The sequence below is a fragment of the Nyctereutes procyonoides genome, unplaced genomic scaffold (assembly GCF_905146905.1).
Source record: "Nyctereutes procyonoides isolate TBG_1078 unplaced genomic scaffold, NYPRO_anot_genome, whole genome shotgun sequence".
NCBI lineage: Eukaryota > Metazoa > Chordata > Mammalia > Carnivora > Canidae > Nyctereutes > Nyctereutes procyonoides.
In genome coordinates, this window is record NW_026575125.1 from 100,338,596 (window position 1) to 100,354,175 (window position 15,580).

Below are 15,580 nucleotides of genomic sequence, written 5' to 3' on the forward strand. Positions count from 1 at the left end.
AAAAGGACATCCTACTCAGTGACCATGTCTCAAACCAAATTGGGAAGTACTCTTTTGGAGCCTTCCCTACCCCATCTTTAAGCACCTTCCTTTGTGCTAGCAGCCCCATGCTCTTATTCTGCTATGATGGTCAGCTCCAGTATACCATTTCTAAACTATAAGTGGACAACAAACCCATGGAAAAACCACTGCCATAGTTTTTTGCAGTTAAATAGTGAATACTCTTTTTATTGAAGAATACATATTTAATAGAATTTCATGCACCAGTAAATCAGTACAGTGAGGAGTTACAGGGGTGGGGAATCTCTCTTCAGGAAACATCTCACCCTGGTAGAGCTCTCAAATCCCAGAATCCCCTTGACCCAGCTCAGGTGATTAGTGGCCAATGAACAGTAGATGAGGTTGACTCCCAGTATAACCAGTCTGATTTGCAGATCTCTGAGGATAAAAGAGAGAAGAAAGCTCTTGTAAAGGAGGAGATTATTATACTGGGACTGGCAGTTCCACTGAGGTTCCCTGAGAGACGGAGGAGGGAGAGCTGGTGTTGGTGGCTGGTTCTCCTTCTTGGTTACACTCTTCAAGGGCTATGGTCTGGTCTCTTCCATCTGTCTCTGAGTCCCTGTGTGGAGAAAAAAGATATGACTAAGGGAGGATCTAAAAGTATCAACCTGAAAACAGGTTTGTTATGGGGCTCAGATACTCGAGGAACATTAAGACTATTGTTTTTCTACCAGCCCTGGGTTTATAGAAGGAGGCTGACATGAGGCATTTACCTGGTTCGGAGTCGAGGCCACTTCTTCCATTCTATGGCTAGCACTACCCCCAAAGCTACAACTACCACCACAATCAGACTACTTCGGACAATGTTCCCCACGGTGCACTCCTGGGCAGCAGGCCCTGTAATGACAAAAGAGCAGAAACCAAAGCCATGGAGGTTAGCACATGTACATTCCCCCTGATCTCTTGTTGCCCCCTCATCTGGCCTCCTCCAGTGTTCACTTGGGAGCCATGTTGAGAATGCAGAGAATGTTAGAGCCAGCACTTATGCTAAGGCAGAACCTGACCTCCTTTTGAAGGTGGAAGAGGCCTTGAAAGTACCCTGCTTACTATTTGTGGGTGGATCTGAGGTCCACCTCCTCACCATCCCTAGGAGAAAGATGACCACACTTGAAGTCTCTGACTCCAAACTCTCCCACCTCCATCTTTGGGTGATCTCTATCTGGACTGTCTCTGGTACCCCAGGCAGGTTATGCCAGGACCATGGAGGGATTATCCTCTCACCTGCTGCCCCCACCAGTTCCAGGGCATCACTAGGCTCTGACCAGATATCAGGATAGGCCTGGAGGCGGTAGCTGCAGCTGTAGTTGCCAATGCCTTTTCCTTCTACATTGTTGATGATGAAGTCCCCATCCTCTGAGAACTGCTGAGGTGCTTCTTCTCCATCATGTTCCAGGACAAATTCAACACCTGGCAGGGGGCCACGGCACTGAAGGGTGATGTCCTTGCCTAGCTTGAACATGGTGCTGGGCCAGGCTGACAGCGAGGGCTTAGGGGGCTTATCTGCAACCAACCAGGACAACCAACCAGTGTTAGAAGAAGTGGCCCTGAACCCTTTTGGGACTAATTACTTCACTAGACTATTACTGAGGTCTGCAGGCCCTTACCAGTCACCCAGATCTCCAGGAAGTCACTGTGATTAGAAGCCGCAAAGGGAGCAGAGTCCAAATAATAAACACAGCTATAGATCCCAGAATCGTCACTTCTCACTGCTGGCATCCAGAAGTCAGCCCTGTACCCACTTGGGCTCTGTTGTTCCAAAGGCTGTTGAGTGCCTTCCTTCAACAGGACAAATGTTGAGTCTGGTAGTTCCCCTTGGCATTGAAAAGTCATATTTTCTCCAGGGGCCACAATAGGACCTGGATGGGCTAAGAGGCTGGGTTTGGGGAGCAAACCTAGAAGAAATTAACTCCTGGTCAGAGAGAGAGGCCATGTTCCAGTGTGCCACCCCTGGAGTCTGTTCAATAAAGAGGAAAGACTACTGCTTACCTCTCCTTGAGCTCTTCAAAAATTATTTCAATGAACCCTCTTGCAGTCCATTCTCTCCTCTCTAAGTTCCCATGCTTGCCCCAGAGCACCTTCCCCTTACCTGTGACTATGAGTTCCAGAGTGTTGCTAGGCTGTATCTTGATAGGGCTGGTCCAGTCAGGGTGGTAGCAGCAGCTGTAACGCCCTATGTTAGCACCAGATATATTGGTGATAGGGAATGCCCCATCATGACTGGTGGATCCCCAGAGCTGCACTGAAGTGGCTTCTCTTTCTTTGTGCAGAATGTATCCTACTCCATGGACTGGCCCCCGGCACCAGAGAGTAACATTCTGCCCCATAGGAACCACAGAACTGGGCTCAGCAAACAACCATGGCTTGGGAAATGTGTCTAGAAAGAGACCAAAGATGTAGAGTATGGAAACTTATCACTTGCTGTGTTAACCCTTCATCTTTCTCCTTCTGGATACAATAGTTCCCTTCCATGGTCTGGCCTAGCCTTCTACCCTCCCTAATCCCTACTCGAGTTGTTTCTATCTCAGTCTCATATCTTGTCTGTTCTTTTTTTTTATCTCATTATTTTTTCTTTCTCAATTTTTTTTATTTAAATTGTAGTTAGGGGATCCCTGAGTGGTGTAGCGGTTTGGCGCCTGCCTTTGGCCCAGGGCGCGATCCTGGAGACCCGGGATTGAATCCCATATCGGGCTCCCAGTGCATGGAGCCTGCTTTTCCCTCTGCCTGTGTCTCTGCCTCTCTCTCTCTCTCTCTCTCTCTCTGTGACTATCATAAAATAAATAAAAAAAAAATAAATTGTAGTTAGTTAACATAGTGTAATATTGGTTTGAGGGGCAGAATTTATGATTCATCACTTACATCATAAGTGCTTATCATAAGAAGTGCCTTCTTTAATACCCATCACCCATTTAGCCCACCTCCATCCACCTCTCTCCATCAACCCTCAGTTTGCTTTTTATCATTAAGATGCTCTTATGGTTTGCTTCCTCCTCTTTTTTTCCCATATGTTCGTCTGTTTTGTTTCTTAAATATATCTTGTCTGTTCTTACCAGTCACCCAGATCATAATGGGTTTGCTGAGATGTGATCCCCTATTTGACATGGTTGTCTCGTAGTAAACACAACTGTAGTTCCCAGAGTCCTCTGCTCTAACAGTGTGGAGGAGGAAGTCAGCTGAATTCCGGGAGGTGCTCTGGAACTGTAAGGGAACCTGGGTTCCCTCCTGCAAGAGGGCAAACCTCATGCCTTGGAAAGCCCCTTGGCAGCGCAGGGTCACATTCTTTCCAGGAAGCACCACAGGACCCGGGTGTGCCAGAAGAGTAGGTTTGGGGTAGAATTCTGAAATTCAACAGACCACAACCTGAGAGACGCCTGCTCCTCACTTTATGCAGATTGTTTTCTTTTAGTGTTATTGTAAGAAACAATATGTGTTTATTGTAACAAGTTAGAAAATGTAGAAAAAAAAACCTAAGAAAATACAATTCTACCATTCAAAGATAACCACTCTTTATACACGCTTCTATATTTCTTTTTCATTTTTTTCTCTATGTTTCCATGTTATTGTAGCTGTAACTATTTGCATAACTGGGGTCCAACTGTATGCAAAATTGTGTAATTTAATATTTTTCACTTAACTTTATATAGTAAACATTTTCCTATGACGTTAATCAGCCTTTGAAAACTATCATTTGTAATGGCTGCATAATATGCAGCTGTCATTTCAAGGTCTTTGCCCTTTCTCTGAGGGCCATCCAGCCTGCCAATCTCTGACAGCCCAGCTAAAGAAAAAGTGAACATTGAGCCTAAAGCTCAAGGCCAAGTCACAAAAAGATTTCAGAAATAGGGCAATGTGAGCTTGGCACTGGAGATTGGACACCCTCATCTGCCTCATTTCTTCTCCTAGAAGTGAATTACTTGCCTCTCCCCTCTCCTTTGTCTCTTCTCCATGTATTAATAATAATAGAATCTGCTGCCTTTCATGAACTGTTTACCATGTACCAGTCACGTTCCTAAGCACTTTCTTGGTGACTTTTAGTTTTATTTCTTTGTTTGTTTGTTTGTTTGTTTGTTTGTTTGTTTGTTTGAATAGGCTCCATACCCAACATGGGGCTTGAACTCATGACCCTGAGATCAAGAGTCCTGTGCTCTATTCTGGTGACTTTTAGAAGGAGCATGTTTCCTCTCCCTCTGACAGCCCTTCCACCCACCATTCCAGAGTCACTTCTGCCTCCATCTGTGTTTCCCCACTCCTGACCTGTCACCACGAGCTCCACAGGGTCGCTGGGCTCAGACCAGATAGCGAAGTCATAATAGCGGCAGCTATAATTCCCTCCATCACCAGTGCCCACTGAAATGATCAGAAAGTGAGCCGCACTGGCCCCTGGACTTGCCCAAGACCTGTCACTGGATGCTATTTCACTTCCATCTTTGTAAAGAATAAAGCTCATGTGCTGCTGGGGAGTGGAGCAATTGAAAGTCACTCGGGCACCAGGAGTGACCACAGGGCTGGCCCATGTCTTGAAAAAGGGCTTGGGGTACATTTCTAGAAGGCAAAAAACAAAACACAACACAAATCCAAATTAAGAGAAAAAAGAAAGATAGCTAATATAGCAAATAATGGTTCCTGGAAGCTGCTTTGTTTTCTATAGCCATCAGGGCAGGCAATGGAGGCTAGCTAAAAGAGCGAACTGTCATTAGGGCTCTGCTGGTCCCCTGCAGCTCAGTTTGCCCATTTGGGCAAGAAGGGGAAATGGTACCTGCTCTGCCTCCCTGGAATATTTGGCCTATATCTAAATGAGATAATTGATATGAAAATAATTAGAAAAATTAAATCACCCTCCACAAACCCCAGCTATTAATAACGATTATGGCTATTAATATCGTGCAGCCAGAGGCCCTGGCACACCCAGCGCCACGCCTGCCTGGCTCTAAGATTGGACACAGGCTCCTAGGACCAGCAGCAAAGTTTGCTGTGGGGAGAGGAGTGTCTGACCCAGAGCTTTGCCTTCCCCCTCCTCCCTCATACACCCTTTTCAGCTCTACCTTTTATGACAAGCTCCATGGGCTCACTGGGCTCAGACCACTTGAAGGGGCGCTTTTCAGTATGAGTACGGCAGCTATAATTGCCTTCGTCTTTATCCTCCATTCTTTGGATTGTAAAGAAGGCTTCTCTCCCAACGGCATGAAGTTGCTGGACAGGTTCCTGCACTCCCTCCTTATACAGAACGAACTCCATGCCTGCCAGCCATCCTTTGCACCGGATTTGCAGTTTCTGGCCCCGAATTGGGGGGGAAGCAGAAATGACAGGTTTGGGGAGGATGTCTGGAAAACAAATGGGGTGAAAAAGGAGGTCGAAGTTTGGAGGTGCCCAGATGGGACACTTGGAGTCACTTTGTCAGCAAAAAAAGAAATCCATCCTGGACTGGCCCTTTTCACTCTCTTCCCCCTCCCCCATTTCAGGGCTCCTCCTCTCCTTGCTGCACAAGCCCCTTGAGCTCTGGGCTCTGTGCATTCCCTACCCTTAGGAACAGTGTTGGAATCACAGGGCACTGAATGTCACCCCGGGAGGAACCTCTGCCTTTTCTTACCTGTCCCCACCAGCTCAAGTGCCTCACTGGGCTCCGACACAGCCATCTCCTCCCATGAATGGCAGTGGTAACTCCCGGTGTGGCTCTGGGTTAGGGCGCCAAGGGGAAAGGCAGCCCGGACCTGCTCGGAGGCCGGGCGAGTTGCAATCCACCCAGTCCCGTCCTTCAGCAACACAAACTCCTTAGTTGAGCCAGAAGGGCTTCTGCACCAGAGGGTTAAGTTCTTCCACGGGGCAAGAGGGAAGTTGGTCTCTGCCCACAGCTCAGGCTTAGGGGTTGGCATGATTATTTCTAGAAACAGCAGAGTTAATAAAGCCATCTTCCCTCCTCCCTTCCCTCCCTGTTTCTTTGCCCTTGAACCCCCTACCCAGATCACAATGTCCACCTCCCCTTTCAACCCAAACCCAAACTGTTTCTTTCCTTCTGCAGGTGCTGGGGAAAGGGGAAGCTTATGTCTTAGCTGAGCCTCAGAAAAGTGCAGAAGCTTAGGGGAAATTTTGCAAGCAGAAAATCAGAGTTGGAGGCTGAATTTTGCCAGCAGTTTTAGCAAGTGCCCCTTCCTGGCTGTCCTTCCCTCCCAACCAGTCACTCCCTGGCCACTGACACTGACACTCTGTAGTTATTTCGGATCTCCAGGAAGGAATGTCCCAGTCTGGAGCAGGAAAAACTCACCAGTCTCTTCTGTCAATACCCCATTGCACAGTCCTGCAAAAGAAATTGCTGCCAAGGCTCTGCCCCCTCCCCCACAGGACTTCACCCGGCCTTCTGCCCAGGCCCCTTCCCCACCCCTTTGTACTCACCACAGCAGAGAAGGGCCGTGACTATGAAGAGCATGGTGACCCCTTGAGCTGTTCCCAGCAACCAGGCTTCTCTAGTGAGACCAGAAAAGAGATGAGAGGAGCTGCTGGGGTTAGGGGGAGGGCGGAGAGAAGGGGGCGGCAATTTATGTCATTGGCTTACTCACCACCCAATAGGGATTGGATTTGGGCAGGATAATGGGATATAATCTTTTCTGACATCGATGACTTTTCTTTTTGAGGGCCTCACCACCTACAAACCTCTTGCTCTTTCATGACCCACGTGCCCCCTGCCCCCTCCCCCCTCCCCAGCCTATATCAGATGTCAGCTCCCCATGGCCCCTGATTAGGCTGTTGCTGGAATTGAGTTGTCAGATGTGAAAATGCTTTTGTAATTCCAGCTCTCAGAACCCCCGGAGCTCAGAGTGATCGGCAGCTCTGGGTGGCGGGTGTGGGGGTGGAGGGAAAAATCTTGGGTGTTTCTCTGTCATCAAGTTTAAGTTTGGAAGCAGTTTTTATTATGGCAGTATTGGTCCTCAGACCGACCTGCCTCACCTGCCTTTGTTATGGAAGGGTTGCCTAGGCAGCCGCAGTGAATTACCCGAAGATTGTCAGTGCTGAGCTAAGCTTGTCAGAGAGTGGGATCTTTCTACCCCCACCCAGATTATGACTAGCAATGTGCAGCAGCTTTGGGTTATGGGTCCTGTAGAATTAGATGATATTAAGCCAAAATCCATTTGGCAATTCATACTTAGAAAACACTGACCCTCCTTCTGGGTCAGGAAAACATGCTTTTCAAGCTGCTTTCTCTGAAATCTGCTTTCTGAGCTCATCTTTTGATGTAGTGGTCCTGGGCTGAGGCGGGGCACTTGAAGCTACATTTTTTTCTAACCCCTGGCTTGGAGGTTACCCTAAGGTGTGGGACTCAGGATGGATTCTGAGGACAAGTAGGGCTGGCACCCCACTGAAACTTTTTGAAAACTCAAAGGATGGTGGTTTTTACAGATGATTTAGGAGGCTCCCTTCTAATTACCCAAGCACTCTGTCCCTCAGATCCTGGTGGAAAACAGACACATGCAATCACAGTCATCATCCATTGTGTATTGAATACTCTCAGACACACAAAGACCTATGATCATGATGAGGTGGCTACAGCCAGGAGCAGAGGGTTGGGGGAGTAGGTAAGACCTTCAGGGGCTGAGGCCCCCACCAACCTAGGACCTGTCACTTATCTTCCTGTTTTCAGGCAGAATCACCTGAGCATAGGCCAGGGGATCAGAGAGAGAGGAGGATGGGCCAAGGGACACCAAAGGATCAAAGGAAAGGACTGGATAACCTGTTTGGTTTGCCATTTTGTGGTTCAGAGGAAGCAGTTTGATTCTCTGGCCCAATCTACTGCTTCATCAGATGCCCATCCAGGTTAAGATTATATTCTCAGAATGCTCTGCACAGATGGTTGGAGACCAGAGCAGTAGAGAAACTGGTTCCTATGGAGACTAAGAGGGACCACAAGCCTCTCTAGCTCTTGAAAGCTAGGGGTAAGGGTGAAAAGTTGAGATGGGATTTGGATAACACCCAGGGAGACAGGACAGCTTGGCTTCTTACAAGAGAAAAAAGTTCAAACTAAATTCAGTGAGAGACATCAATCATCTCCGAGGGGCAGGGTGGCTTGGGAGGGAGATTTGGGCACTCTCCTGGGCAGGAGCGGGGGGAGGTGAATCAGAGAATGAGGTTTGGATTGCTTCTCCCTCCAAGAATTATGCTTCTCTACCCTCTGGCTTGGGTACTGACCTCTCTGTGAGGTGAAAGAAAAATAGCTGGGATGGGAAAGTCTTGTTTCTTAAGCCCAGAAGGTGGAGAATACAAACAGTGTGGCCCTGTGGCTTATGTCAATGGGGGTAAGACTCATTTCTGAGTATCTGGAGAGCCTGGACTCAGCTAGATTGAAGGACAAGGGGCTGGAATAAGACGGTTACCTGATTCTGAGTCTCCGACACTTCCACCTTATCCACAGCACTACCAACAGCAAGGCAACAAGCTGCATGATTAGGGACAATCTGATAGCTTCATTCAGAACGTAATTCCAGGTAAAAAAGCCTGTGACTAGAGAAGATGAGAAGCAGGAGCCTTGATAGAGAAGGCGGGAGGTGAACACATTTGGGGTTGCGGGGAGGAGGGAGGAGGAGCTGGTTACTGAAGGTGAAAGGAAGGAGTGACAGAAGGGGCCTTCTTTTTCATGAAGAATGGGAGCTTTGAAAGTATGCTGCTCACTGTCTTTGAGTGATTATGAGATCACCCCAGGGGAAGTGTGCCCAAACCCAAGGGCCCTGATTTACAATCCCTGACTCCCCTTTCCATAGCTTTCTGGGCACTTCTTCAGGATCCCAGGGGTAGCATGACCAAAGCCATGGAGGGGCAACCCTAGGAAGAGTTGTCCTCTCACCTGCTGGCCCCATCAGCTTCAGAGGCTCACTGCGATCTGACCAGATGTTGGGGTCTGCCTCTATGTGATAGCTGCAACTGTAAGTCTCTGTGCCTTTTCCTTCAGCATTACTGATGATGAAATCTCCATCTACCAAGAATTTTTGAAATGTTGCTCTTTCTTCCCATTCCAGAGAAAATTCAAGTACTGGATGAGGTACTTGGTGCTGAAGGGTAATGGCCTTTCCTAGCTTGAACATGGTGCTGGGCCAGGCTGAAAGGGAGGGTTCGGGGGGCTTATCTGCAACCAATACAGAAACAAGAATTTGAATAGGTGACCTGGAATTCAGTACTCCTGGCCCCAAAAATGTTTCTCAGCTTCCTATTTGATCTTTTTTATCTTTCCACTTCCACTAGATCAGTGGTCTTAAAATTTGACCATGCTTTAGAACCTCTTGGCCCACTCTTCAGTGCTCTAAAGACTCTTGGGTTTCTACCTTCTGTCAGGAAGACCTCATATCTATAAGTTTCCCCTGACCAGAAGGAAAATAACATTTCCAGGGGTCACAATGGGGCTAGGCCATGCTGAGAGGCCTGAGTAACAGTCCTAGGAGAGAAAGTACATAAAGTTTTTGGAGAAAATTCTACACCATCTTCCTAGTGTATTTTTCCTTGGCTCATAACTCCAAGAGGGTAAAGGGCTGCTAGCTCCTTCTTAGAATACTGTAATGATAAAAACAAATGACATTTGTTAGCACTTGCCTACAACCACAAGTTCCACAGTGTTGTGTGATGTCATCCTGATGGAGGTCTTCCAGGAGAGGAGATAGTGGCAGCTATAGATGCCAGCATCACTGTAGGTCACATTGTTGAGGAAGAATGACTTGTTGTCATCAATGCTGGTGGTATCCAAAAGCTGAAGTGGTTTGTCTTCTCCTTTCTTATAGAGTGCAAGCCTCACTCCATCCACTGGCCCTCGACACCACAGGCTCACGTTCTGACCCATCTGGACCACAGGACTGGGCTGAGCAAGTAGCCAGGTCTTGGGGAAAGTGTCTAAGATGAGACCCAAAATATAAAGGGCTAGTATTCTGACTCCCCTCTCACCACGAAGGGTTCTCTTCCTCCAGTCCACCCTTGGCAAATCCCACCCTAAGCCCAGTTGTACAAATTATGCTCCCTTTCCCACTATTAGCTCTGGTTGCATGATCAGTTTTTCTGGGGCGGGGGGGGGGGTGCAGAATGAGTTGTATATCCATAGCCTCTAACATAGGTCCCATGGCATTCCCCTCTCTTACCGGTCACCCAGATTTTCAGGATATCACTAAGGAGTGAACCCCTGTATGACCCATCATAGTAAAAACAGAGGTAATGTCCAGCATCATGGATTTTCAAAGCCCGGAAGAAGAAATATGCCTCATTTTTTATTGGCCTTTTGCGGTAAAAGGATTTCTTCAAATCTTCAAGCCTTATTAGAGCAAAAGTCATTCCGTAGATTGGTGCCTGACACCTGAGGTTCAGGCTTTCTCCAGGTGCCATAATGGGCCCAGGATACGCTGTCAGAGTTGGTTTGGGATAGAGTCCTAGAAAGGGAAGAGACTCTGAATTAGAGATAAGATAATTCTTCCCTATTGTCTCCTATTTTTCTAGGTTTTTTTTTCTAAAGACAAGGAGTGGTAGTTGAAGTTTAGCCTCTATTCCCTCTCCCTTCCTTGAATATCAGCCTCCTTTAGGAGATAATCAAGGGCATGTCGACTTAGGTACCTCCCCTCTCACCAGACTTCATCAGCTCCACTGAGCTCTATGTATAAGGCTATGTCTCAGTGGAACATCTACATCTGTAATTGCCTGTATCTTTAGGTTCCTGAAATGCCAAATGTACTTCTTCCAACCACCCAAGAATCCAAGTTTCTGAAAATGATTTTGATTTCATCTTTGTAAAGCATGAATACTACTGCAGAAATAAACATGCCTTTTGAACACATTAAGCCCACATAAGACCCTACTTCCAATACAAGATTGGAAGAAGCCAGTAAGGAAAGATTGGCCAATAAGTCTTCGACCCAAAGAAATCTCTGTTAATGGGGCCACACCCTCTTTTCCATGTATTGTTCCCCCAAGGGGATCATACTACAAAATAGAGGGCAAACCTTACTCTCATATCATTCCTTCTTACCCACAGCAATCCCAGGTAGATCCACCCATCCATTATTGGAAAGATCAACTCTGTCATATGCTCATTGAGCATTTAGGATGTGTCAGGCATCATGTAGGTCTAAGGATGTACAAGTAAAGAAGACACAGTCCCTGTCAACAAAAAGTTCATGGCCTAGTGAGGGATACCAGTGAATAGGTAACTGCAAAAGTGTATGTTAGTGGAATCTACCCTGGAAGGGCATTCATACAACAAACATCCATACACACAGTTCAAACAGTCTTTGTTATTCAATCCTCAATAAAAAGCTATACTAATAAAATTAATATCTACCATTTATTGAGAACTTATGTGCCAGGCACTGTACATATATTTAGGCAAATCCTCACAACAACCCTGTGAGGTAGGCATTATTATTATACCAATTTTGCAAATCAGGAAACTGAGGTACAGAGAGGCATTACACATTAGGTCATATAGATACTGTTATCCCATTTTAGAATGGGGGAAACCAAAGCGCAGAGTGGTGAAGTGACTTGCTTAAGACCACACAGGGAGGCGGTGTCAGTGGTGGACCTAGAAACCAATATTACTGCTTCTAAGTCCAGGGTACCTTCTGTGGCACCACAGCTTTTCCCAAGCCTATCTAGACTGAAGGAGGAACTAGAACAAATGTGGCCAATTCTGTCTAAAAGCATCCAGACCATGGGGTGGACAAACTGGGGCTACAGGGTGTGTCTAGCATTTGAACATTTTGGGGAGACTTATACTGTGTTTAGAGCTTGACACTGCCTTACTAGATCTACATATACAGAACTCAAGTAATTTACATAAAGCCATATCTAAAATATGAGCTATCACTTTTTGTCATTTTTATTTTCATCACCGATGCTAGCACAATTCATTCTATTTTCTTTACTTAAAATAATAATCACAAATACAACAAAAATGTATTTAAAATGTAAAAACCAGTTTACAAGACTGCAGTGGCAGTGCCTGGCACATAGTAAGTGCTCAATACATATTAGTCAAATGAATGAATGAAAGCATGATATTTAACAAGTAGAGAACAACAAAACTGTGATGAGCTGAACCTGCCAGACATTTGGCTGAGCTCACTCACTAGCCAAGTGATTGGCTTCCACGTGTCTGCCTGGTAGCATGTGTGATTCTAATTTGCATCTCAGTAAAATGTCAAATGACTCTAGCTCATAGGCCTTGCAGGGCCTAGGACCTGGCTAAGGAAAGGAAAATCAGAAACTCTGGTTCATCCAGCCATGATCCCAGGGACAACGATCATCAGACCCCAACAGCCATAGCTACACCCACCTGCCACAATCAGCTTCAGGGGGTTGCTGGGCTCTGACCACAGAGTGGGGAGCATCTGGATATGAGTGCGGCAGATGTAAACCCCTTCACTCTCAGGTGTCATGTTGGCGATGGAGAATATGGCCACTGTCCCAGTTGGGATTTGGTAATCCACAGGCTCTGCATATCCCTCTTTGAACAGCATGAATACCAAATCCTGCAGCCAGCCATGGCAGAGTATGTTAACATTACATCCAGTAAGAGGGTAGGTCTCAGCCTGGATCCAGAAGATGGGCTTGGGCAGCTGGCCTGAAGGAGAGAATGAACTGGAATTCAGGTAAAGCAAGGATAGCGCTGCTCAGTGAGCATGAGAGGAAAGTGCTACTTAAATGAGCCTTCCCTGTATGATCCTTATTTGCCACCCTTCCTTCCCCGATCTGGGATCTCCCCTATATTGAGACCTTGCTCTCTAGATCTGTTCCAGAGACTGCATCCTCATCTGTATTGCCCATAGAAAGTAGGCACTTACTAACTGTGGAATGCCTGCATGTATGCATTCATGCATTTGAGGTAAATAAATGAATGAATTAATTAAACAAATCGTGCTCTGAATTCCAGGAGCTGGAGTTTATTTCTGATTATCTATTAGTGTCTTCTTACCTGGTGCCTCCAACTCTAAAACTTTACTGGGCTCTGACCAGCCTGTTTCCTTCCAGTAGCAGCACCTGTAAAGACCTGCATTGGACTTAGTAAGGGCACCTATAGGGAATGAAACTTGGAAGGTCTTGGAGGAAGGGCGGATCCAGGTCATCTGTGTCTTATCCTTCAGCAGCAGAAACTTGCTTGAAATCCGAGAGGGGCTTTTGCACCAAAGTGTGATGTTCTCCCAAGGGGCCTTGGGGTAGTTGGTCTCTATCCACAGCTCCGGTTGAGATTGCATCACTGTCATTCCCAAAGATCACAAAGATGTGAGCAGTCCAACCCTCTCCAGCCCATAATGTGCCCTGCAATGTCCCTTACAATTAGCCCTGATCCAGATTGCTTTTTATCTTTCCTTGGGGACAAGAGTGTCTGCTTGTGTAGAGGATGGGTTAGGGACCCTGGGATATTTGTTCAAGGGATTCAAGTGAGTTAGGGAACACAGAGAAAGTCTGGCTTCCATTCCACCTGAGATAAAGCTTTTTACTATTCTGTGGGAAACCAGGTCATGAAGTGAGAGGTTCTGGTCTCCAACCAGCTCAATCTGGGAATTATCTTTGTGGTCTCAAGGTAGTTGTGTCCGGGGCCACAGAGGCAGCTGATGTCTTGGAACCTCCAGGAAAGAAGGTACCAGGGGTGGCAGGACTCACTTACCTATTGATGTCATACCCAGACTCAGCCCTGAAAAGAGATAAGAATGGTAAAGAAGAGCCCCCACATTGACTCCACCAACCCTCAATCCTCTCTTCTTCCTCCCCAAGGTGCCCAACCATAGGAGGATCTGTGACAGGGTCACTTCCACTCACACCTTCCTTGTACTCACGAATGCAAAAGAGCAAGACTGTGAATGTCCACAGCATGGCAGCCCGCTCCCCCGGCCTGTTCAGGGTCATGGGGCTTCTGGTGGTCAATGTGTGCTTCAAGTCTGGAAGGGCTTTGCCGCTCAGCAGGTGGTGAGATCTAAAAGCAGAAGTGTCTTTACTCAGGTAACTTGTTCTGCTCCTCAAAGTTTAGTTTGGATTACTAAACTGCACTCGACACCCTACCTTCCACACTCTCAGAGGCATGAAATGTATGACACAGTCACCTGCCCATTTTCTCCACTCACTTCTCTTCACACCTAAGGTCTTTGCTAACATCTAAAATGTCAGATTTGTTGAAATATCTGTGCATCCCTGGAATCTCAGAGGCCCAGAAGGTAACTTAATTCAGGCCAGAGGGGAGCTCTTAGGAGGAGAGAGATGGGAGGTGTAGAGAGTCATCCTTTTAAGATCTTCTATCATCTATCATCTATCTATCTATCTATCTATCTATCTATCTATCTATCATCTATCTATCATCTTGTCTGAGTCCTCCAACAACCTAGCAAAGGAGGCTTTCCTGCCATCCCTATTTTGCTGGCAAGGAAACGGAGGCTCAGATGGGATATACTTAATTTGCCCGAAGTCGAAAGATTAAATATCAGATATTTATATAATAACTCCAACGCCTATGCTTTAAAACCAGTATTTAAAACCCCCCATTTTCACTGGATGGGATGAGCACTGAGTGTTATGCGATATGTTGGCAAATCAAACTCCAATAAAAAAAATACACAAAAAAACCTCTCCTTTCTTATCTTTCCTCACTCCTCTGATCTCATAGCACCCAGGCCTTCCCCCCTGTAGATAGCTTCAGATGAAATATTACTCTCATTCTTATCGCTTACCCCCCAAAGCTCAAAACCCCCATCTCAAGTAGGTGCTGGAGAATCAAGCTACTTAAGCTAATTAATATAAGGTGTAATTGATGTATTGGCTGCCTATAATGTGTAAGCCTTTTTGTTCGTTGCCCCTAGGGAAATATGGTAAAGATACTTGAATTCAGGGAGGCCTTTTCATTTTCAAAACAAACAAACAAACAAAAAACCCCACTATTGACCACATGTACATAAGAGAGACCCTTTCTGCTTTCCTGCCTCTTCTCTACCACCATACCCAAAGTATCCTTTTGCCAAAGGAAGGTGTATCCCCATCATACAAACTCAAGTTAACTCTCCTCCACCAACTCTCTAGTCACAGTCTGAGGTCCTGGCTGTTTAATCCTATCTCAGTAGAGTGGGGGTAAAGTCAACTCCCGGAACAGAAAAGGCTGATTTTGCTTCCCAGAATGGATCCTAGCACTGCAGCCTCGAATTTGCTCTAATGCTAACACTGGGTAGGATGGAGGAGCAGGAAAACAAGAAGATTCATTTTCAAACATCTGGGCTGTAGGGAACAGGTGGACGGTCAGAGATCCAAGGAGACAGTTGCCTTTTGCATTTCTCGCTTTGCATTGAAGAATGCTCAAATTACTTCTCTGAACTTTTCTTATCTGTAAAGTTGGGAGTAATCTCTACCTAACATTGTTGTTGTGTTGGATCAAATATAATATATGTACAGGGCACATGGTAAACATATCATTACAAGGTGGCTATTTTTCTTCCAAAAGTGGGTATTAACCTGGTGTAGAACCTTAAAGATGCTCTTTTATCTCAGCTCCGAGAGCCCCTTGTTCCCCACTCCTCTCAGGGCCAGG

The 15,580-nt window shown here is 46.3% G+C and overlaps 1 protein-coding gene across 3 annotated transcripts; it reads right to left on the reverse strand.

The window, feature by feature from the left end:
- Positions 1 to 323: 323 nt before the first annotated feature.
- IGSF1 (immunoglobulin superfamily member 1) lies at positions 324 to 13,917 on the reverse strand. 3 transcript variants are annotated; one of them, XM_055338538.1, is made up of 19 exons: positions 13,848 to 13,917; positions 13,679 to 13,705; positions 12,986 to 13,267; positions 12,347 to 12,634; positions 10,161 to 10,445; positions 9,625 to 9,918; positions 8,885 to 9,163; positions 8,418 to 8,538; positions 6,445 to 6,515; positions 6,317 to 6,349; positions 5,645 to 5,935; positions 5,100 to 5,378; positions 4,312 to 4,599; positions 3,108 to 3,395; positions 2,147 to 2,434; positions 1,665 to 1,952; positions 1,282 to 1,560; positions 774 to 897; positions 324 to 619 (listed from the first exon to the last, which is right to left on the reverse strand). In XM_055338538.1, the coding sequence occupies exons 1-19, from the start codon at positions 13,915 to 13,917 to the stop codon at positions 484 to 486; spliced, it is 4,011 nt and encodes a 1,336-aa protein (XP_055194513.1). In that variant the 3' UTR covers positions 324 to 483. The 3 variants fall into 3 exon arrangements, with proteins under 3 accessions (XP_055194513.1, XP_055194514.1, XP_055194515.1); XM_055338539.1 differs by having other exon boundaries at positions 6,317 to 6,364; XM_055338540.1 differs by lacking the exon at positions 13,679 to 13,705.
- Positions 13,918 to 15,580: the final 1,663 nt, after the last annotated feature.

What these genes read in the sequence shown, in the direction of transcription:
- IGSF1 (XM_055338539.1), bottom strand. Translation starts at nt 13,917, where the DNA reads ATGACCCTGAACAGGCCGGGGGAGCGGGCTGCCATGCTGTGGACATTC. An exon ending in CATGGAGCTTGTCATAAAAG is followed by an intron (nt 4,600 to 5,099) that starts GTAGAGCTGAAA and finishes TTTGCCTTCTAG; the next exon opens with AAATGTACCCCAAGCCCTTT. An exon ending in GGAACTGGTGGGGGCAGCAG is followed by an intron (nt 898 to 1,281) that starts GTGAGAGGATAA and finishes TTGTCATTACAG; the next exon opens with GGCCTGCTGCCCAGGAGTGC.